We start from the raw sequence: 25,150 nt of genomic DNA on the forward strand, positions 1-25,150 counted from the left end.
GGGAACTGTCCAGGCGTCTTGGTGTGAACCACAGCAATGTTGTTCAGACATGGAAGAGATACAGTCAAACCGGAACTGTCTATGACATGCCTCGCTCAGGCCGTCCAAGGGCTACTACTGCAATGGATGACCGCTACCTACGGATTATGGCTCAGAGGAACCCTGACAGCAACGCCACGATGTTGAATAATGCTTTTTGTACAGCCACAGGACTTCATGCACAATAGGCTGCATGATGTGCAACTCCACTCCCAACATCCATGGGGAGATCCATCTTTGCAACCATAACACCATGCAGCAGAGTACAGATGGATCCAACAACATGCCGAATGGATCACTCAGGATTGGCATCATGTTCTCTTCACAGATGAGTGTCACATATGCATTCAACCAGACAATCGTCAGAGACGTGTTTGGAAGCAAACCGGTCAGGCTGAACGCCTTAGACACACTGTCCATCAAGTGCAGCAAGGTGTATGTTCCCTGCTGTTTTGAGGTAGCATTATGTGGTGCCGATGTACGCTGCTGGCGGTCATGGATGACACCATAATGGCTGTACGATACGTGAATGCCAGCCTCCGACCGATAGTGCAACCATGTCTGCAGCATACTGGCGAGGCATTCGTCTTCATGGATGACAATTCTCACCCCCATCATGCACATCTTGTGAATGACTTCCTTCAGGATAACAACTTCACTCCACTAGAGTGGAAAACATGTTCTCCAGATATTAACCCTATCGAACATGCCTGGCATAGATTGAAAAGGACTGTTTATGGATGACATGACCTACCAGCCACTCTGAGGGATCTACACTGAACTGCCATTGAGGAGTGGGATAATCTGGACCAACAATGCCTTGATGAACTTGTGGATAAAATGCCACAATGAACGCAGGCATGCATCAGTGCAAGAGGATGTGCTACTGGGTATTTGAGGCATTGGTGAGTACAGCAATCTGGACCACCGCCTCTGAAGGTATCACTGTATGGTGGTACAACAAGCAATTTGTGATTTTCATGAGCAATAAAAAGGGTGGAAATGATGTTTAAGTTGATCTCTATTCCAATTTTCTGTACAGGTTCTGGAACTCTCGGAACTGAGATGATGCAAAACTTTGTTTGATGTGTGTATTTGACAAAACATGACCTTTTTCTGTGAATAATGTCTCATCTCATTTCTTATTTCTAAAATACAGTTAGAATTATATTATTATAATTATATTATTTCTGCACATATAGAGCAGAAAATTTTCCAACTTCTATAATAAAACATGGAACAGTAATACAGCACATTAGTCTGTTGATGTATGAATTATGACACTATATTTTACACTTTTCATATGGGAATAATGCTCAATAACAGAATGGAGAAACTTCTCACAAACATGTCATAAAAGTTCATACAAAGGTTTATGAATTGTCCTTAGTTTATGAATTGTCCTTACATATTGACTGGTCATAACTGACCAACATTAACATGGTACAGCAAAAGCCAATAGAAGTACAATTCTGAGAATTTATTGTATCCTCAAAATCTCCAGTGCTGGTGGAATCATAATTTCAATCTCAAGACAAGAACACTAGTTTCAATGAAAAGGGGATGCAAAACAAAATAATATTTTTTAGTCCCTAGGCTTTTGTGGCTGGACTAATTTCTATAAAATTATTCTAGCTTGTAGACCACACCATGTTATAAAATGATGTATTAACATTTCAGACCCTATTGTAAATCACCTTCATTAGGATATGTAATAATATTGCACATTATGAAGAGGATCACTTACGACAGTAGCTGACACACTGATGCATCATTTAACGATATAATGTGGGCTACAACTCAAGAATTTTATGAAAATATATTATATATTCCACAAAATCAGAAGTTAAGTGAAGTAAAAATGTAAATAATCTTGTTTGTAATATGGTATATAGCTTGTAGACTCTCAAATGCAAATGATTATGCCAATCAATCATCAGGATGAGGCAGGTGGCTGACTTTCATTCATTGGCAGGATATTGGAAAAATGCAGTCAGCCTACAAAGGAGACTGCTTGCAAATCACTTGTGCTATTATTGCTCAACTGTGTGGGACCCATAGGGCTACCATGGAATACTGACTGTAAACACAAAAAGACAGCATTAATAGGCGCAGACCTGTTTGACTCATGGGAGAGTAGTTTGGAAAGCGTTTGACACTTACAAGCACCCATCAGTACAAATGATGCTTAGTACAGTTCAAGTATGGAGCACTAACATCTGCACAAGTGAGAAGTTTTAGATGTGCAGACTATAGTGAATAAATTAGTGTACTCTACACTTGCCTGTTGAAGTTCTTTCTTACTAAGGGATGGCTCGTAAGAAGCTCCTTCTTCAGACTGCTTGATGCTCGGAGCTGTGCCATTTGCCACCATGTTAACAGCTTCTGCCTATTAGAAAAATATCTTTTCAACATTAGAGTGCATTTTATCGTGTGTGTGTGTGTGTGTGTGTGTGTGTGTGTGTGTGTGTGTGTGTGTGTGTGTGTTTATGGTGCAAATAGTAATTAGTTTTAAGGATCATAAAATAATCAAGTGACAAATGAATTAAAAACCCTGCAACTGACTATCATTTTTCTGCAAAAGACACTATAACTACAAAATAACATAGGCAACTATTTGTTGGCAAGTAATAATCAGTCTGGAAAAGCAATGTCCATCAACACCATCTTTACTATATGCCTATAAAGCCTAAAAACAGATTGTACTAATACAAACAATATTTTCAGAACAAAGACAGCCAACAAATTGTTTATGCATATAAATCATTTTTTCTCTAATATAACTTAAAATATATTTTCAGATAATTATATGTGACATCAATATGAAGTGGCAAACACTCACCATAGCTTTAATTCCCTCAGGATACAAGAATTTGTTATAGAGGGAGTCAACTGTATCATTTGGCTCAACATCACAAGCTCTTTGTAGGAGTATTGGACCAGTGTCTAGCCCATCATCAGCCCAGAAGACAGAGAAGCCAGCAACTTTGTCACCAGATATCAATGTCCTAAAATACATATTTCACAATTGAGGCTGCTCTTTTAATTATTAAAATTTTTTGATTAACAATTAAATTATCACCCAGTATAATCTATTCTTGGTAGGCATATTTAATGTTGTAACAAATAATTATTACATTCCAAACAACTTTGGGAGTCGTCATGTGGTTGGATGCCTCAGATACAAAATATATTTGGCTGTTAACAAAATTAATAGCAACAGTTGTCAAGGTGATATGAATACTTTTAGTTAGAATCTCTTTCAGTAAATAAAAATCAAGTATAAATTGCACAGTACAAAATGTTAAAAACTGAAATAAAACTAAGCTAACTGGAACAGAACACTTGCTCAGTTGGAGCAGATGTGGGAAGGAACTGACCTTGACCTTAAGAAGGAAACAATCCAAGATTTCACTTTAAGAGATAGAGGAATGATACAAAACATAAATTTTGACGGGCAGAAATTGAACTGAAACACATTCTTCCTGAAAACAAGTTTAGTGTCTTAACTACCTGGTGGACTGTCATGAGCATTGGTTCTAGATGCAGCAGGATGAACAACTGTCAGTGTCTCTCTTTATAAGTCTAAATTACTCCAACATTAGAGCCATTGACATTATGCAAGATGTACATATGTGTACTGCGATAATTTAAGTGGTGATCCTTTCTGCGATGCACAATCTCTTTCTCAAAGTAGATACTAAACTTAACACTCATTGACACACGCTATATTTTTTTGTTGTAGTTTCATAGCTGCAAATAAATTTCTTTCAGTGTATTCTTATTCACACTTAACAAAGTCAATATAAGAAGATACCTTGCCATATACCTGAAAAACTTATCAACCTATGAGACACTGCTTATAAATCGGAGTCAGTATCTCAAACAAATACTGCAGGCAGAAGAAATTGTTTGTTTGTTCATTGTCTTACACATCTAACATGTTCTGGTTTGTAACAGATATCTGTTGTGTGAACAGACCACTGGAGTGAAAACAATCTGAAAACCATGCCAAAATGGGAAATTGTCAGATATGCAGTACTATTCAACCAGTGATTGGGTGAAGGAGAGGGGGGAAATTGGGTGTAGTGGTGGGGGGAACACAGCATACTACTGTCTTAAAAGGTTACATACAAATAAAGTCAGAATCTTAAATTTCCCTTCTGCACATTAACCAAAAACAGAAACAGATCAAAATGGAATAGTTGAGAACCACTGTTGCTATCTACAACTACATAACACTCTGCAAGCCACTGTAAATTGCATAGTGATGGTACATTTACAAAAATTACCATTTTCTGTTTTCCTAGCCCATTCTTACAATGTGTGTGGGAAAAACAACTGTCCAGATACCTCTGGCTATGCCCTAATCTCTCTTTATTTTTTTCTCATGATCTCCAAGTGAGATATACATTTTTGGTAGCATAGTGGATGTACAGTCTTCTTTAGATGCAGAATCTCTAAATTTACCTACCAGGGTTTCGCAAAAACTATGTCGACTTTCTTCACACTATTTCCATCTAAGTTATCTACACATTTCTGTTACACATTTGCATGGGCTATACCAACATGTTAAGATATTATCATCATGTGTCTGAATTTGTTTAGTGTCTGGTGTCACGATTCCAGATACTGTAATAATATTCTGGTGTACTGTGTGTTATTTCTTTTACAGATGCACAACATCCAACATATCTAAGTCTTCAATTCGCCTTTTCGCCTGCCATACTACTGATTTTAGATTATTGTCCCATTTCCTAGTGTTTCTTAGTATTACCCCTAAGTACATTATTTGATGAGCTCAAGATGTTCACCATTAATCTTGTGATCAGATACCAAATGGAAATTTTCTCCAAGTATTCCTGCAGTTCCTAATGACTGTCCAAAAATGACACTTTTCTGTACACAACTGGCATCATCAGCAAACAATCTTACAGTGCTACTGATCTTATCTGATAAATCCGTTATGTACAACAAAAACATTATAAGTCCTAGTAAACTTTCTTGCAGCACACCTGATTCTACTTTCATTTCTGTGGAACATTTTTCTGTCCAGTATAACATACTGGGTTCTACTAGACAAATATTCCTTGAACCCTTTAAATATGCTGAATCCATGCTAATCCTTTGAGAGAAAGTGATTTTCCTCCAGGAATTTTATACTGTCTGCGCTTCTAATCTATTACCCTTTTTATAAACAAGAATACGTTGGATTCTTTTTCGGCAACATGGTTGTGATGCCATGTGCTCTTTTTTTATCTTACTTGTTTCTCAGTAACAGGATGCTAATACTGATATTACTCATTTGTGAGTTTGTGCATCAGTCAAACATTGGTAAGGTGGTAGTCTCCTGCATGAACACATTTTTAAATGGGTAGGTTACGATTTCTGCTTTCCATCTACTGTCATCAGTTTCTGTATAAGAATGACCCACAAGAGCTAGAATAAAAGTTGGATCTGGGCATTAACTTTATGTATGATCAGAACTTCCTATGATTTTCTAATTAATCTTTTACCACAATCTGAGTGAAAATTATTGTAGGTTTCATGCACGGCAGTTCTTATGGATGCACGAGGTGCTATTAACTTTTCTCTATCAGTATTCCCTGCAGTCTCTCATGTAGCAAGAGTATAGTAGTCCCTGTCATCACAACAATGTGAGTCTTTGCCATCTTTCATTACTTTACTTGGAATGTACTTATGCAGGCAGCAGTTTACAATGTCTTTCAACTTAAATACAATTTTTCTACATTTGCCAGATCTGAACTATATGTACCCTGTTCACCTTTTAAACAAGGTGACAGTGACTCTCTATCAGTTCCGTCAGACACGAATACTCTCCCAGCTTTCTTAATGACCACTTAGCCTTTGCTAAACATTGTTCTTTAATAGCATCACCATCTCTAATCCTTCTTTCATTGCTGACACTCTTTAAAAGACTGTTTGTAACTAAGAGGTGAAGAATATTTATTTTGTATGTGGGCTACTGGAACAGTTGTTCAACACAGTTGTCAGATAAAGTTTTCAGTATTACTTCACAAGACTATTTGTCTTTAGCACCAGTAACATATGCATAATTTTTCCAGTCTATGCTGGATGGGTTGAAGTCACTGCCTACCACTACCACCAACATATGGTGAGGGTTTATCCAAGCTACTGTGTTGAAACTATGTATGAATGACTATCACCAATGTGCCTGAATCTGACAGTTGATAGACACACCCTGTTATATCCACGAGTTGCCAGATACTGGTGCACACATCAACAAACAGGCAGGAAACGACAACGACGCAAGGCGGGAAGACCACTTGCGGTCGGGACTCAAACCCACACTAGAGTCAAGCAACAGAGCAGACGAACAGCAGACCTGACACAAAGCAAAATAGGTTACAACAAATTGCAATGAACTTTTGACACGATGCTGTCAACAGATCAGGTACAACCACACTCCAAATAGACACCATAGAGGAAAACCAATATCAAAGCACAGTCATTGGCAAGTAGTCATTAGTATGGTGGAAATAAAAAAACGAATGCTATCAGATGAAGTACACAACTGACTGAGGGGTCAAGATGTGGTGGTATTTATGCCGGAAATGAGGGGCACTATTGGCCGGTGTATTCATGTGGTGAGGCGGTGGTGCACTCACTAAAAGAGTGCAGTGCTGTGGCGACACTGCCCTCTATCAGCCATCTAGATCCATTTGTTCTGATGGACATTCAACTTCCACATGGCCCAATACCAGTCCCCCCCCCCCCCCCCCCCAAATTGGTGCATACAGATAGAAATACCCCAGACAGTGCAGTGGAAGGTGAAACAAAGGTATGGATGAAGGTGCAGTCGCATCGACTGTAAGCTGTGGGGAGGAAGTGTGGTCAGCAGTGTCCAATAGAACATTGTTGGAGATGGGCATCCCAAGGGGAACTACTGATCCACAGGGAGCTAGATGAAAGTGCCTGGGTGACAATAGTATGTCTGCAGTAGCCGCCCAGAGTTTTAGTCGTTACATCACATTGGCATCAGAAGGCCATGGAAGAGGGGGCGGCAGAGGGGATGCTTGTATCAGAGGCCTAAACTGGTTGTGGTGACAGTGCTTGAGCCCCTTCTGTGTTTGTACCAACGTAACTCATCATCCATGAGTGGACATTACTGTTGCTGGCATCCAAGCCTCAGCACTCCCAGAGGAGCATGCCCACACCACCGTGCCAGGGGTGTAACTCCCGGAGGGATGCAAGTCAGGTTCTTACAGTGATGGTGTCAGAAGTTGAAGCAAGGTCTGAGGCTAGTGACCATGGAGGAGCTCCACAGGGCTAGGATTGTTAATCAGTGTGGTGCAATAAGTGCTCAAAAACAAAGTAAGGGCTGTTTAGTGGCAGAGTATTTGATAGCTTTCTTCATCTGTTGCTTAAATGTCTGGAGCAGATGTTCAGCTTCACCACTGAAGGAAGGGTGGAACAGAGGGCTACAGATATGTTTGATGACATTGGCGGCACAGAAGTCCTCAAAGGCAGAGACTGTGAATTGTGGGCCACTGTCAGAGAGCAATGTGCAAGGCAACACATGGCTAAAACTTGGGATAAGGCAGTAAGGGTGGCCCTGGTCGTGGTGGATGCCATTTGTATGACATAGGGGTACTTCAAATAAGCATCCACAATGAGCAACCCCATAGAACCTAAGAATGGGCCTGAAAAATTGAGATTGATGTGGTTCCAAGGGAGGCAAGGAGTAGGCCAGGAAACAGAGGATTGAGCTGGTGCTGACCAGTGACAGGCGCATGCTGTGAAACTACGGACTACCTTTTCGATATTGATCCCAGGCCAGTACACATGGCAGTGTGCCAGCATCTTCATGTGTTACATGCCCCAATGACTCCAGTGGAGCAAACACAACACCCAATGATGCAATTCTGTTGGAATAACCACTCAATGTGCATCTGTCTCAGTATCCAAAAGGATGACACCATCCACAACCGAGAGGAAATGAGAAAGCTGTTTCCAAGGGCAGAGCTCTGTTGCCAAATGATGAGGAGATAATGGGGGCCAGCGATGGATTATATAGTGATGGACCTGCCACATGATGGGGTCTCGGTGCACTGCGGTGGCAAGACACTTCGCCATAAGAGGAAAAATTGTCCAACATATGTTGGCGTTCAGCATTGATGTGGAGGCAGAACATCTCCTTTTGGAGAAATCTGGATCCAGGCCAACCAGTAGATGGGACAACATTAGAATTCTGGGCTGTCGGCTTGTACCGGATAGTATAACTGTGGGGACAGGAACAATGTCCAGTTCTGGAGACATTGTACTGTTCATTCTGGGTGATTGGAATGTGGCCTGAATAACACCACCAACAGCATGTGATATGTTATTAGAGACAATTGTGTCCACAGAAGGTAGACATGGAATTTCTTGACTGCGAACACTATTGTCCAGGGTATCTTTTCGATTTGTGAATAGTTGCACTGTGCTGGGATCAGGGTCTTGGATGCATATGCAAGAGGCTGTTCAGGACCATCCCTATTCCTGTGGGTCGAGACTGCTCTGATACCATGAGTGGACGTATTGGCGGACACAACCAATGCGCGCTCAGGACAAAAGGGCATGAGGCAGAATGCGGATGTCAGCATAGTTTTCAATTTGACAAAACCCTGGTCGCAGGTACGGTCCAGATATAAGAGAACCCCTTTTCATGCAATTGATTGAGAGGTTGTACCATGTGGGCCACCTGGTGTAAGAATTTAAAATAATAGGTAAGTTTGCCCAAAAACATTTGTAATTCGGGTAAGTTCATCGCGTGAGGTGAAGAACTGATGGTGGCAATGCTGAAAGGTGAGGCAGATACCCTCTTTGGAGATCCAATGTCTCAAACACTCTACCGCTGGCTGAAAAAATCTGCACTTTTCCGAAGGACAACACAGGCTTGCATCCCACAGAGTCGTGAACAGGGTGCGGAAGTTTTAAAAATGCTCTGGGTGAGAGAATTCTGTTACAATAAGGTCATCCGAGTAATTGTCACAAGCTGGAATATGCTGTATCAACTGTTTGAGAAATCACTGGAATACTGCAGGGGCTGAGGAAATGCTAAGGGGAGCCGCTTGTGCTTATATAACTCAAACGATGTGTTAAGGATGACAAGCTTCTGAGGTGCCTCATCTAAAGGTAGCTAGAAATATGCATCAGTGAGGTCGATCTTTCAAAAATGCCCCCCGCCCTCCCCATGCCACTTGGGTGAGGAGATCATCTTGCCGGGGAATGTGACAGGTTTCTATCTGTGACTGAGCAGGGATGATTGCCTTGAAATCCCTATACAAGCAAAGGAACCCATTCAGATTACAGATGACAACTAGGGGTGTAGCACATGCACTAGATCTGACAGGTTCGACAGCCTCAGGTGCCTGCACATGATTGAGTTCCTGCTTCCTGGCAGCCCACAAGGCCACTGTAATCCATCTGGCGAGGTAAAAACGAGGGATGGCATTCAGCCGAAGGGTGGTGTACACCTCAAAGTCTGAAGCACATGCCTGATTCAGCTGAAAAACTTTGTGCCGCGGTCATCCAATTCCTGCACAGTAGAAACCACCTTGACTTCATCTGAGACAGAAAATCCAAATGCCGTGATGGTATCGAGGCCAAAAATGTTGGTAGCCAACGGATGGTCATCGACAAAGAACATCAAAAGCCGGTCAACACGTCTGCACGTTGTCGCAATCAAGAACTGCCCACAAAGAAGAATCCCATCATCACCACAGGCCACAAAATTGTCAGCAAGTGGTTACAAGTTAGGTGACTCGAGTCAGACATAAGTCACCTCATTGACCAAAGAGACGGTGACCCTAGAGTCAACCTCAAAACAAATGTCCTGGTGATACACGTGAAGGATGAGAAACAATTTCTGCATGAAGGAGTCACTCTGGGAGCTGCTGTCTGTGGGGTGTGTATCACATCCTGGTGTGGTCACAGCACCAGGTGGGACTCGGTCAAGTGATTGCGACATAATGATTGGAGGTGCTTCTCCTTTCCACAGCATGTATAGGAACTCTAGTGATCTGGAGAGGAGTGACAGGGAAAACACTAATGGCATGAAGGGAGTGGCGACCACAACAGTCATTGAGGGGCAATTGGAGGCGCGGAAATCAGAGACATTGGACAAAGACAAATCATGATGTTGTTGCAAGCTGGCAGTCATCCTACGGTGATGATGCTGTGGTGGCACATGTGGTGGTGCGTGAACTGCCGCTACACGGGGCCTTACCGCGAGTCGTTCACTAGGCACCTGTGCAACGAATGAGCAATGTGCAAGATGTCCTGTGCAAACCTCTGGGTCAGGTGCCAGTTGAACCAACACACCACAAATCAAGGAATCAGCATAGGAAGCCCTACAACCTTGATTGCCGCAAGTAAAATCACATCTTCAGCTAAGTCCTGTTTATGGTACTGATGAAATCTTAACCTGGAGGCAACCACATGGTACTACTGGAAATAATAATTAGGCAGCAGAGCAGATATGTCCTGAAAGGAGAGGGCAATGGTATCAGACAAAGGTGCCAATTTTTGGAGGAGGAAAAAATGTGTCCAGCGATGCCCAAGACAGAAAGAGTGACCACTGCAATGAATTGTCTGTGACTTGAAGTGCCATGTAATGTTGCTTCAGTCAATGGAAATGTGTGTCCCAGTCCTCTATAGCATCACTGAAAGGAGGGAACAGTGGAGGCCAGAATGTACCGTCTAGTGCAGGGGGCACTGGTCCCTGGGGCACAGCGGCCTCCTGCACAGGAAGTATGTCCGTTAAGAGCTGAAGCGACATTTTTAACAAGTCTGTCTGTATCTGCTGCTGGTGCATCAGCTGATGCTATTTGAGCAGGCTAACCAATTTAGCTTCCACACTATAAAATAACTTCCTGTTTACTCGTCACCAACTGCTCTGTAGGCAAGTCACCAGATACAGGTGCACACATCAGGTCACCAGATACCGGTGCACACATCAGCATACAGGCGAGAGACATTGATGATGTAAGGTGGGAAGATCACCTGCAGTTGGCACTCAAACCCATGCCAGAGTTGAGCAACAAGGCAGACGTACAGCAGACGCAATGCAACAAGAGCAAGGCAATCTAGGCTACAACGAAGTGCAACGAACTTTTGACACAACGTTGTCAACAGATCAAGTATAACCACAGTGCATATTGAGACCACAGATGGAAACCAATATTAAAGTGCAGTTGGCAGTGAGTAGTCAGTAGTAAGGTGGAGATAGAAAATGAACACTATCAGATAAAGTACACGACTGACTGAGCAGTAGAGATGCTGTGGTATTTATGCCAGCTGTGAAGGACACCATCAGCTGATGTTTTGCATATGGCAAGATGGTGGCACACTCACTAAGCAAGTGCAGCGCTGCGGCGGCACTGCTCTCTATTGGTCATCCAGATCCATTTGCTCCATCAGGCATTCAACTTGCATGTGGCTCATTACGAGACACCCAATTATTAATCTAAATCCACCAACCCAAGTTACTCTCATAAATAGTAGTTTGCAATGGGATTAATTTTGACTATCACATGATTTACTGCGTCTACAGGATGCTAGAAACACTCTTCCTCCTGGAAAGTCTAAAATGTCTTTCTGATGTCTAAACTGTCTTTCTGATATGCATTCCCTGTGTTATCAAAAATTTCCTGCTCTCTACTGTGGGTTCAAACTACACTCAGATTTTTGTATGAAGTGGGGGCAACTGCTTTCTACAAGAGACATGAGCTCTGGGAGTTTATTGTCAATACTCCTGAAGTTAACAACTAATGTTTCCCACTACATATATTTGCTATCGACTGTAGTGAAAAAATTGGCTAATCCAATGCAGGTTTTTCTATTAGGGGGTCTCAGAGTTTTGCCTAATCTAACAAGAATGAAAAAAATTTAATTCCAAATGTATTCTGCCACTCAAGTGGCTGTTTCCACTGTACAGCACACACCCGACCTATCCAGGCTGACGTAATAAGTCTCCACTGAGGATTGCAGGTTGAGGAATCTTCACCAAATCTTGTCACAAATCGAGCAAAGCCTTTGGTTTAGACCAAGGCTGGATGAGACTCGCAAGCCGTATGCAGCTCTTGCTTCAGTGGAGTGTAGTTCCCAGAGCTCTGGAAGATAGATGTTGACTGTGGATATTGTATCACAGAAACAGGTCCTTTGATTGTTCAAAGATGTCACTAACCCAGCCCAAAGATGTAAACAACCATGCATGAGCGGCACCTATTAGATTGGGGGGGGGGGGGGGGGGCTAACAGCCTACCAGTTCTAGTCATTCCACCAGGAAGGAGGTACGTGGCTCGTGTTGTCTGTAGTTCAACCATGCTTAGATGGTCAATACTGCAGTTATATCGCAACCGCATTTTTTCTTTGTGCCAGGAAGGGCTCTCAACAAGGGAAGTGTCCAGGCGTCTCGGAGTGAACCAAAGCAATGTTGTTCAGATATGGAGGAGATACAGAGAGAGAGAGAGAGAGAGAGAGAGAGAGAGAGAGAGAGAGAGAGAGAGAGAGAGAGAGAGAGAGAGAGAGACAGTCGATGACACGCCTCGCTCAGGCATTGCAGTGGATGACCACTATCTACGGATTGTGGCTCGGAGGAACGCTGATAGCAATGCCACCATGTTGAATAATGCTTTTTGTGCAGCCACAGGACGTTGTGTTAAGACTCAAACTGTGCGCAATAGGCTGCATGATGTGCAATTCACTCCAAACGTCCATGGCAAGATCCATCTTTGCAACCACGACACCGTGCAGTGTGGTACAGATGGTTCCAGCAACATGCCAAATGGACCACTTAGGATTGGCATCACATTCTCTTCACCAACGAGTGTCGAAAATGCCTTCAACGAGTCAATCGACGAAGACGTGTTTGGAGGCAAACCGGTCAGGCTGAACGCCATAGACACACTGTCCATCAAGGGCAGCAAGGTGTAGGTTCCCTGCTGTTTTGGGGTGGCATTATGTGGAGCCGATATATGTCACTGGTGGTCATGGATGACGCCGTAACGGCTGTACGATATGTAAATGCCATCCACTGACCAATAGTGCAACCATATCAGCAGCATATTGGTGAGGCATTCGTCTTCATGGATGACAATTAACGCCCCCATCTTGCACATCTTGTGAATGAATGCCTGCAGTATAACGACATCACTCGACTAGAGTGGCCAGGATGTTCTCCAGAAATGAACCCTATCGAACATGCCTGGGAGAGATTCAAAACGGCTGTTTACAGACGATGTGACCCACCCACCACTCTGAGGGATCTACACCAAATCTCCATGGAGGAGTGGGACAATATGAACCAACAGTGCCTTGATGAACTTGTGGATACAAGAGGACATGCTAATGGGTATTAGAGGTACCAGTGTGTAGAGCAATCTGGACCACCACCTCAGAAAGTCTCTCTGTATGGTGGTACAACACACAATGTGTGGTTTTCATGAACAATAAAAAGGGCGGAAATGATGTTTATGTTGATCTCTATTCCAATTTTCTGTACAGGTTCTGGAAATCTCGGAACTGAGGTTGTGGTGTCACCGCCAAACACCACACTTTATAGGTGGTAGCCTTTAAATCGGCCGTGGTCCGGTAGTATACGTTGGACCCGCGTGTCGCCACTAACAGTGATTGCAGACCGAGCGCCGCCACACGGCAGGTCTAGAGAGACTTCCTAGCACTCGCCCAAGTTGTACAGCCGACTTTGCTAGCGATGGTTCACTGACAAATTACATTCTCATTTACCGAGACGATAGTTAGCATAGCCTTCAGCTACGTTATTTGCTACGACCTAGCAAGGCGCCATGATCAGTTTCTATTGATATTGTAAATCATGTACTGTCAAGAGCGACGTTCATCATTAATGGATTAAAGTTAAGTATTCCACCAGCTACGTCTGTTTTTCTCAATTCTAATTCCCTTTTCATGTTCCAGACCTCACGCCAGCCTGCGTGAGCTGAGACGCGTGCATTTCGGCCTCCTTCAGTAATACGGTGTTGGCTCTCCTGCCAACCACAACATTGGCGACGAGAGTAAAAGTGTTCTTATCTAAAGTGCCAAGATTTACTTGTGTAATGGCTTCACCACAATCTCCAGATGTCCATGGACAGTCCGTCCAGGGACAAAGTGAGATGCAAAACGATGCAGCAGCAGCCGCTCCACCGCTAATGCAGCCACAACACGCTGTTGCACCCACTTTTCGACCTTTTGATGCTGCACTGGAAAGCTGGACGGAGTGGCCACGCCAATTTGGATTCCATCTTGCCGCCTACAGAATTCAAGGTAATGAGCGGCAGGCTTTTCTCCTTTCTTCAGTAGGTGTGACAACGTACCGTGTGATAGTCAAATTATTTCCCTGACGCGACGTAGCAACTCTGTCCTATGAAGAAATTTTGTCTGCATTAGATGCATATTTCAAAGAATCAGTCAATGTAGCTGCCAAACGGTATACCTTCTTTCGTACAAAACGTACGACAGGTGAGACTAATCGGGAGTGGGTTGCAACCTTGCAAGGCCTTACTGGGGATTGTGCTTTTGAGTGTCAATGTGGACTTCCTTATTCAGATACTATGGTACGTGATGCAATTGCACAGAACGTTTCTGATGTTCGTATAAGGGAACAGATTTTGAAACTAGTAAATCCGTCCCTTCAACATATGATGAACATATTGGATTGGCAGGACACACTTGACTTTGCTCAGGAATCATTTGAAACTTCGCCAGCAGTGTGTCAGGTTAACCGACCCACTGGTCAAGCTGTACGGAACAGTAAATAGCCCTCGCACCCGGCCGCACCGCTGCCACCAGGCTCTCAGCCACGTGTGCCGCACCAGCAAGCAAATGCAGTGATCAGATCATGCCCGTGGTGTGCTACTAAACATTCGCATGAGAACTGCCCGTCACGCCATGCTATTTGCTTTTATTGTAATAAAAAAGGACATGTTCAGAGTGTTTGCCAGAAAAAGCTCAGATCGGAAGCTCAAAACCGTACCAGGCCCTTTGCTTCGCGCCGGAATCGAACCAAGGATACTCAGGCTCACGAAACTTCGCCCATGGAAATTCATGTAGTTCATTCCACTCCACGCAGCGCCACTCTCTCTAACAGTGACAGTGTTCCTCCCAAAAATAGTGTGCGTCGACTTCGTCGGCACTCCCGTCAAGTCGCAAGTGATTATGTACCAGTGTCAGTTCACAATGCACAAGACAGTCGCTGTTGTCGTCAGCAGGACAATAAACTTTTTGTGGACTTGAACATTAACGGCAAAGTTATACCATTCGAGCTCGATACCGGAGCTGCAGTTTCACTGATCAATCACGACACTTACAAACTGCTGTGCACACCTCCGTTGCATGCCGCAAATGTTAAGCTAAGCAGCTATTCAGGTCAACACATCCCTGTGTTAGGACAGTGCAGCCTTCTTGCAACATACAAAGGACAAACAAAACTAGTGTCATTTTACGTCCTTCGTTCTTCTTCTGCAGTGAACTTGTTTGGTTTCGATTTATTTCAGTTGTTTAACTTGTCTATAGTAAATCAGGTCTTATCAGTGAACCAAACTGTGCCTTCAGACAGTGTTTCTCGTTTATGTGAAGAATTTGCAGACATTTTTGCACTGGGCCTTGGTTGCACTAAGAACAATAAAGCACATTTGGAACGGAAAGTAAACGAGCAACCGAAATTCTTCAGAGCGCGCAGTGTTCCCCACGCATTTCGTGATGAGGTCTTAAAAACATTACACAAATTGGAATCACAAGGTGTAATTGAATGTGTGTAGGCTTCTCTCTGGGCATCACCCTAGTAATTTTGCCAAAACCTTCAGGCAAATTGAGACTTTGTGTGGACTTCAAGGCAACAGTGAATCCACAACTAGTGATTGCAACTTTTCCTTTACCCCGCCCAGAAGATCTTTTTGTCAAACTGTGCCCTGGTAAATATTTTTCAAAGTTGGCCCTCGCAGATGCGTACTTGGAAATCCCGGTGGACGAAGAATCCCAGCGCGTTTTGGTGGTTAACACGCATCGTGGTTTGTATCAATTCAAACGACTGCATTCGGGTGTGCATCCGCCCCTGCATTGTTTCAGCAATATCTACAAACTGTTTGTGCGTCGGTCCCAACTGCAGCAAATTATCTGGACGATATTGTGATCTCCGGAAAGACGGAAGAAGAACATTTGGCCAATCTCAGAACATTATTTCAGGTCTTGCGACAAAATGGTCTTCGCTTTTGGAAGGACAAATGTGTGTTTTTCGCTCAGGACTTGCCATACCTGGGACATGTACTCAATGCCCAAGGCATACATCCCAGTCCAACGCACCTCCTTGCCATACAAGACTTGCTGTTGCCACAGAATTTGAAGCAGCTGCATAGTGTGCTGGAAAAATAACTTACTACCACCGCTATATTCCGCATGCCTCTTCCATTTCAGCTCCGCTTCATCGCTTACTCCGTAAGGGTGTTCCGTTCGTCTGAACGACGGAATGAGTATGCGCCTTTGCCACTTGAAATCGACGTTGCTTTCCAATACTTGCCTTACACCATTCGATCCCCAGAAGCCACTTTTGTTGATGGTGGATGCATCGGATTACGGGATCGGTGCTGTGCTTGCGCACAAAGATGGATCGCACGATCGCCCTATTGCCTTTGCGTAAAAATTGCTCTCGTCTGCGCAAAGAAATTATTCACAGATTGAGAAAGAAGCATTGGCTCGCGTATTTGGTGTTACAAAGTTTCATCATTTCTTGTATGGTCGTCACTTTACCATAATCACAGACCACAAACCTTTGACATCGTTTTTTCATCTGACCAAGCCTGTACCTCCTCGTACAGCGCAGAAATTCATTCGCTGGTCTATTTTCCTCTTGCAGTACCACTACGATATCTTGTATCGGTCCACTGCTACGCACGAAAACGACGATGCGTTGTCCCGCTTACCTGTTGCTGAGGATAGGGCATTCAATTCCTCCGAACTTGCTTGCATGTTAATTGATGCGGAAACTGATGACGTGGTCAAACTGTTTTCAATTGATTTTCATCATGTAGCTACGGCCACAGCTGCCGACCCTGTCCTTGATCCCTTTCTGCGATTTGTTGCTACGCAATGGCCCTTGTCAAAGTCACGGATCGGGGACCCGTTGGTTCACCGATTTTTTGCTCACAAGGAGAGACTTTTTGTTCGACGTGGTGTTTTGCTGTTGTGTTCTGATAATGATCAGTCCAGGGTCATGGTACCACGTTTGTTACAGTCCTCTGTCTTATGGCTTCTCCACCAAGGACATTGGGATATAGCGAGAACAAAATAACTTGCTCGTCAGCACTGTACTTGGTTCGGAATCGATGCCGCAATTACGAATATGTGCTCTTCTTGCATGGTGTGTGCTGAACAACAATCAGCACCACTGCAGGAGCCACTTCCCCTTGGCAACGCTTACACATTGATTTTGCTGGTCCATTCTGGAATGCTCGATGGTTGGTTGTGGTAGATTCATTCAGTAATTTTTCTTTTGTTGTCCGGATGTCTTCCACGATGTCATCTGCCACTATCCAAGCATTATCTGCTATCTTTTGCATTGAAGGTCTTCCACAGACTATTGTTTCCAACAATGGCCCACAATTCATGTCCGCAGAATTTCAGTCATTCTGCAAGGCCAATGGTATTCACCATCTGATGTCCGCGCCATTTTCGCCACAGTCAAACGGTGCCACTGAACGATTGGTCAGGACTTTCAAGTCACGGATGTTGAAGTTGAAAGAGTCGCATTCTCGGGAGGACGCGTTATTGCTCTTTTTGTCCTCATATCGCTCTCAGCCCTAAGATGGTCGCTCGCCGGATGAGTTGCTCCATGGTCGTCATCATTGAACCTTGATGTCTTTGCTACATCCGCCGCATCAGGTTCCTGTGCAGCGGCAGACACCAGCTTTTGCTCCAGGCGACATTGTCTACTATCGCCACTACCGAGGTTCACAGTGTTGACTCGAAGGGTGCATTCTTCGCTGCCTCGGGCACGCTATGTATCTGGTTTTGGGGGCCTCTGGTGAGGTGCGTCGGCATATCAATCAGCTGCGCCTCTGTCGTCGCACGGGATCTGCCGTTCCCTGTCTGCTTTCAGCATCAGTGCCGTCCGGTCGGCAACCCGGGGACCCATCTACTGGCTCGCCTCAGCCCCAGGTGTTACCGATGTTGCCTTCCATTTTTCCCCATGGCAATGCGCCTCCGCCGCCGCCGCCTGTTCTCCCGCCGGTGACGCCCGCAGTGGACGCGTCGTTGCAACCGCCGAGCGCCTCCCTGGGCCACGCGATGCTGATCGCTTCCCGTGACCAGTTGTCCTCCGACATGGAACTCTTGCCCGCTCTGGACCATATGTCGTCTTCACCCGACAGGTGCCCTGGCCCGATGGAGGTCGACCCTTCGGCCCCTCCTGTCTCTCTACGGGCGCATACACCGTATGTTGACGTGCACCCTGGAGCAGGTTTTCAGGCGTTTCCTAGCTCCACACGGTCCGAATGGCAGAGTGCGGGTGGCACAGCCTTGCCTGCTGTTAGGCTCCCCACCTCGTCGCATACGTCAACATGCGGTCCTCCCCGCGGCGGGCGGAAGCCTTATGCCACAACCGTACGCCGATTTGCGGGGGAGGAATGTGGTGTCACCGCCAGACACCACACTTGCTAGGTGGTAGCCTTTAAATCGGCCGCGGTCCGGTAGTATACGTTGGACCGGCGTGTCGCCACTATCAGTGACTGCAGACCGAGCGCCGCCACACTGCAGGTCTAGAGAGACTTCCTAGCACTCGCCCCAGTTGTACAGCCGACTTTGCTAGCGATGGTTCACTGACAAATTACGTTCTCATTTGCCGAGACGATAGTTAGTATATCCTTCAGCTACGTTATTTGCTATGACCTAGCAAGGTGCCATGATCAGTTTCTATTGATATTGTAAATCATGTACCGTCAAGAGCGACGTTCGTCATTAATGGATTAAAGTTAAGTATTCCACCAGCTACATCCGTTTTTCTCAATTCTAATTCCCTTGTCATGTTCCAGACCTCACGCCAGCCTGCGTGATCTTAGACGCATGTATTTCGGCCTCCTTTAGTAATACGGTGATGGCTCTCCTGCCAACCACAACAGAGGTGATGCAAAAATTTCTTTGATGTGTGTGTATAAATAAATAAAGCACAGAAAGAATAAAATTTTAAAAAGCAAAAAAAGATACACAGTTACATAAAGCAGCGTCCATGCCAGACACATCATGCCACCAACAAACATGCAGTGCAGAGTGGTGATAAACAGTGTAGAGCAGCACAGGTTGGAGCAGTGTGTCCATATGCATGAAGCAATTTTCCAGTATGCACACACACACACACAAACCATTAAAAATGGAAAAAGATAAATGCCATCAAAACAGTGCCATGCACAGATGAGCCATTTCCTTTGATTTACCAACACTGTGCAGAACTTCATTGTTGCACCAAGTGATATGGTTTGCTGTGTGGACCTGACACATGAAGCCAACTGTGCAACCTTCTTGTCAATTTGACAATAGTATACCCAATCAGCCGTGTAGCAGCAAGGACCTAGGTGCGGCAGTCGGTAGCCAGTACTTTTTACTGATGATGTTTAGGATTTACAAACACTAAATACAACATTACATGGGTGAGACAAACTTATCTCTGACCGCAGTCAGTGTACAAATTTCACAAAAAATTAAGACTCTGTTGGAAAATCCTTGAGACTAAAACATTTGCTCATTTCATATGACTGAAGAAAAGCTTTCCTTTAGTTCAGGTGCAAATACAAGATTAATTAAATGCAACATCTGCCCTTCCTGAAGAAATAAATGACAGGTTTAGTGATTTAAGGCCACTTAAACCTTCATTTCCATTCTTGGAAAATCCTTTCTCTGTTGATGATGTGGAAGATGGCTGCCCCCATTTCACTGCCAATTATTAAGGATTCATCGGCTGCACAGTTTGAGCTACTGGAACTTCAAAAGGATGAAGGGCTAAAGGGTTTGAAATAATAGTGGTTGTTCAACTGTTGAATTTTGAAAGAAGGTTCCAGAGGAAAAATATCCACTAATAAGAGTGTGTGCCAAATAACTGATTCTAATTTTGGGACCACTTATATGTGTGAATCACTGCACTCAACACTCAAGTTTATCAAATCTAAATCTCGATATCAGTCTATCAATCTGCTCTATCTGGTGAACATTTAAGTGAACATGTACAAATCGTGCTCACCAAGTATCAGCCACATTTCAGACAGCTCACAGTAAAAGTAAACACTCAAAAAAGCACATGATATATGTAACTTCCAATTTCTTGATGTGTTATAAAATAGTTCAATAATGTTATTTTTAAAATAGCGTTTCTTCATTAATGTTAATTACTACTCCCTAAAAAATTTGGCTCACTTTGAAACAGCTCCATAAGTTTGCGGCTCGCAAAGGTATAAGGTAAGTGGTCTTTGCTGGTTTAGATCCTCCACTTGGCTCCAGACCAGAGGGGCCCGAGGAGTTCTCAGAAGAATGCTGCAAATCAGCAGCTGTGCAGGGACCTCACAAGTGAGTCTGGCTGCCTTCACCACTTCTACCAGTCTTTGATTGATTTCAGCACCCAGCCATGTCATAAGTGCCAACGTGAGCTATGATGTTCAGCTGAGTGCAATCTTTACTGTCAGTTGCTCCCAGGACAGCCTCCTCCACCTTATGGACAATTCCTCCTACGATACACACAGAGCGCACATTTTGGGTCATTCCCTACCCATGACACTATTTTCTGAAGAGGGGTCAACATGCACCTGACATTGGGATGTCTACAACCACCACCCCTCTTTCCCTCCATGAATGCCCTGAATCAGAAAGAGAAAAGACTGACACATGAGCAGAAAGAGCAAGCTCCAATGGCTCTGTCTCATTACCAGCAGAAGACAAAAGAGAGTTTGGTAGATGTGAAGGGCTAGCATTTTAGTCATTAGTTACATAAAACCTTCCTTACAAAAATACTCTAGATCTGAGCATGTACTGTCAGCCACCATCAGATGACTGCTCCCATAGCACCTTGCCAACAGGAGACCACACCAACTCTCTCAAGTGAATTTCAGTAAAATGTGCAACCCTTCTTGCAGAGTATCCTGTGTGCATGTTTCTCTAAGGCTAAAGAGGAGAAACAAATTGTGCAAGAGCCTGAAACCCTTTTTGTATCAGTTCTTGTGTGAGCTGTATCTGTTTTATCTGTTGTTATATGGATCAATTTCTCTATTTTTATTGAATACTGTTGAAATTAGTGTAAATGAACCAAGGCTTTATAACAAAGTAGTACAACGAGATGATAAACTATGTTTTCCTAAAATGCTACATAGCCAAATAAGTATCCAGCTACATCAATATAAGGACATCAACAACAACCCAACTTCACAATTAATAGTGCTCTTTACTCTGACAGCCCTTAACTCTTTCCATACAAAAACTATTTGAACTAAAATCACATTCCCCTAATCTAAAACTGTATCAATGCTGAATTATTAGCAGAATTTTTTTTATGGTTTTTGGGGCGCAAAACTGCTACGGTCATTAGCGTCCGGTCTGTGACTTAGGAAAAGGTAAAAAAAACGAAACTGGAAACCAGCAGCAATGGGAACAAAACTCAATAAATTGGAATAACTAAAAACAGAAGGAAAGCTTAAAAAACCACTATAGAAGGGGGTTGGTTGTCCCCAAAAAGAGCTTCAAATGACTGACGTCATTTCACTGGCACTAATAAACTCGAGAACGTGATCGGCTGAGCGCGTGTCATCTGCTAAAATGGAAGATATATCAGGCGACAGTTGTAGACGGGTGCATAATTGAGTAAAATATAGGCACTCCACTAAAAGAGCCAATTAAAAGATGTCGATCACTAAAAAGACAGTGCCCTATCCAAAGTCTAGTTAAAATTACATCATCCCGACCACTCGTTCCAAAGGAAGAGGTCCAAGCACAGGGAAGAGCTTTCACGTCCCACAATTTATTATTGGGAAGTGTCGACCAATGTGCACGCCATAAAAGAACAACACGACGACATAAAACACTCCGTAGATCGGCAAAGGGAATCGTGCGAATAGCTGGCCGAAGAAGAGAGACTGCAGCCTTGGCCACTATATCGGCCGCCTCATTTCCACAGATGCCAACATGTCCTGGGATCCAGAGGAACGCCACAGAAATGCCCCCCTGCCCCCCAAGTGGAGCAAGTGTAGGCAGTCCTAAATCCGGTGGACCAGAGGGTGAACAGGGTAGAGAGATTGGAGACTGAGGAGAGAGCTGAGAGAATCTGAACAGATAACACACTGTATCCACTGATGGCGATGGATGTATTGGACAGCCTGGAGAACAGTGTAAAGCTCCGCAGTATAAACCGAACACTGGTCGGGTAGCCGAAATCGACTGGGGGTGTCGCCAACAATATAGGCACTCCCAACTCGAAACGATGTTTTTGATTTATCAGTGTAAGTAAATATGGCATCCTTCATTTGTGCGCATAGAGCAGCAAATGCCCCATGATAAACAAGAGAAGGGGTACCATCCTTGGGAAACTGACAAAGGTCATGGAGCAGGCAAGTTCGGGGACGGAGCCAAGGCGGTGCTGTACCCCAAGCTGTCAAGAAAGTTTTATGAAATCGGAAGGAAAGAGAATGGAGCAGTTGACAGAAGCGAACTCTCAGTGGTAGTAGGGAGGAAGGGCGGCCTGCATACCATAAATCCAAGGAGGCGTTGAAAAAAATGTCATGGGCCGCATTAGCAGGCATGGAAGACAGATGGCTAGCATAACAACTCAGAAGGACAGCTCACCGATTGGACAGTGGAGGTTCAGCAGTCTCAGCATAAAGGCTTTCCACAGGGCTGGTGTACAAAGCTCCAGACACTAAATGTAATCCACAGTGGTGGATAGAGTCGAGACGCCGAAGAATAGACGGCCGAGCAGAGGAGTAAACTATGCTTCCATAGTCTAATTTCGAGCGCACTAAGGTGCAATAGAGGCGGAGAAGGACCACTCGGTCCACTCTCCAGGAGGTACCATTCAGGACACGGAGGGTGTTGAGGGATTGCAGACAGCGAGCCGAAAGATAGGAAATGTGGGAGTTTTCTGTCAAACATAAGACCCAAGAATTTAGCGATGTCCGAAAATGGAAGATTGACAGGTCCTAGGTGTAAGGAAGGTGGAAGAAACTCTGTGCGATGCCAAAAATTAACACAGACGGTCTTACTGGGAGAAAAGTGGAAGCCGGTTTCGATGCTCCAAGAGTGGAGGTGATTGAGACATCCTTGAAGACGTCGTTCAAGAAGGTTGGTCCATTGAGAGCTGCAATAGACTGCAAAATCGTCCACAAAGAGGGAGCCCGAGACATCAGGAAGGAGACAATCCGTAATTGGATTGATGACAATGGCAAACAGTACAACACTTAGCACGGAGCCCTGGGGTACCCTGGTTTCTTGGGAGAAAGTACGGGACAGGGTAGTGTTCACCCGCACTCTAAATGTGCGCTCCGACATAAATTCACAAAGAAAAAGGGGCAGCCGACCTCGAAAGCCCCAAGAGAACAGTGTGCAGAGGATGCCTGTCCTCCAACAGCTATCTATGCTCTCTCCAGATCAAAAAATATTGCTACTGTTTGGCGTTTCCTGAGAAAATTGTTCATGATATAAGTGGAGAGAGCAACAAGATGGTCAACTGTAGAACAATGGTTTCGGAAACCGCATTGGGCAGGTGTTAAAAGACTTCGGGACTCCAGCCACCAAGCTAAACGGCAATTTACCATATGCTCCAAAACCTTACATACACTACTCGTGAGAGAAATGGGGCGATAGCTAGAGGGGAGATGTTTGTCCTTTCCAGGTTTTGGAACAGGAACGATGATAGCTTCCCGCCATCATCTGAGGAAAGTACTGTTGGTCCAAATTTGATTATGAAGGCGACAGAGGTAATGCAGACTATGGTATGATAAATGCAGCAACATTTGGATGTGGACACCATCCGATCCTGGGGCGGAAGAGCAAGAAGAAGAGAGAGTGTGTTGGAGCTCCCCCATAGAGAAAACAGTATTATAGGTTTCACGATTTTGAGAGGAGAAAGCTAGAGGTCGCACATCCACTGCATGTTTCTTCGAGAGAAAAGCTGGCGGGTAATTTGAAGAGCTCGATATCACAGCAAAGTGTTGACCCAATGAGTTAGAAATTTCGACAGGGTCCACTAATGTATCATGCGCAACAGTGAGCCCAGCGACCAGGGAGAAACTAGGCACGCCAGACAACTGTCGAATCCAACTCCAAACTTCCGAGGAGGGAGTGAAGATGTTAAATGAGCTAGTGAAGAAGTCCCAGGTTGCCTTCTTGCTACTGCATCACGGCATGCCTCATTCCACCAAGGAATTGGGGGGCGCCGGGGCAATTCGGAGGTGCGAGGTACTGAACACTCCGCAGCTGCAAGAATAATGTCTGTAATATGAGTGACCTCATCATCGACGCTAGGAAAGTGATGGTAATCGAATGTCGCTAGACATGAAAATAGTGTCCAATTGGCTTGGGCAAACGTAAAGTGTCGCAGGCGCATATATGGCACCTGTGGCTGCAATCGAAGAATGCATGGAAAGTGGTTACTCGAGTGTGTATCAGCAAGAGTGAACCATTTGAAGTGTCAAACTAATGGAGCAGTACCAACCGAAAGGTCCAAATGAGAGAAATTTGTCATGGAGGCATACAAAAATGTAGGGTCCCCAGTGTCGAGGCAAACAAGATACGCTTGATGGAAGACGTCTAGCAATAGTGAGCCACGTGGACAAGGACGTGGAGATCCCCAAAGCAGGTGGTAGGCATTGAAGTCCCCAACCAGCAAATAGGGGGGCGGAAGCTGACCAAGAAGATGAAGTAGATCAGCTCGTGCCATTGGTGTGGACGACGGAATGTATACAGTACAAAGGGAGAACGTGTATCCAGAAAGGGAAAGATGGACAGCGACTGCTTGGAACGAAGTGTTTAAGGGTATTGAGCGATAATGGAGAGTATCATGGAGAAGAATCATGAGGTCTCCATGCGCTGGGGTGCCTTCAACAGAGGG

At 44.4% G+C, this 25,150-nt stretch overlaps 1 protein-coding gene across 1 annotated transcript in view; it reads right to left on the bottom strand.

Annotated features, from left to right (window-relative positions):
- LOC126298510 (cytosolic 10-formyltetrahydrofolate dehydrogenase) overlaps nucleotides 1-25,150 on the bottom strand; it is a 191,098-nt gene that overhangs the window by 107,837 nt on the left and 58,111 nt on the right. The window contains exons 4-5 of the mRNA XM_049989857.1: nucleotides 2,882-3,047; nucleotides 2,324-2,428 (exon numbers count right to left, since the gene is read on the bottom strand). Coding sequence (XP_049845814.1) covers nucleotides 2,324-2,428; nucleotides 2,882-3,047 — 271 coding nt within the window. The remainder of the gene's footprint in view (nucleotides 1-2,323; nucleotides 2,429-2,881; nucleotides 3,048-25,150) is intronic.

Source organism: Schistocerca gregaria, chromosome X (assembly GCF_023897955.1).
Source record: "Schistocerca gregaria isolate iqSchGreg1 chromosome X, iqSchGreg1.2, whole genome shotgun sequence".
Classification (NCBI taxonomy): domain Eukaryota; kingdom Metazoa; phylum Arthropoda; class Insecta; order Orthoptera; family Acrididae; genus Schistocerca; species Schistocerca gregaria.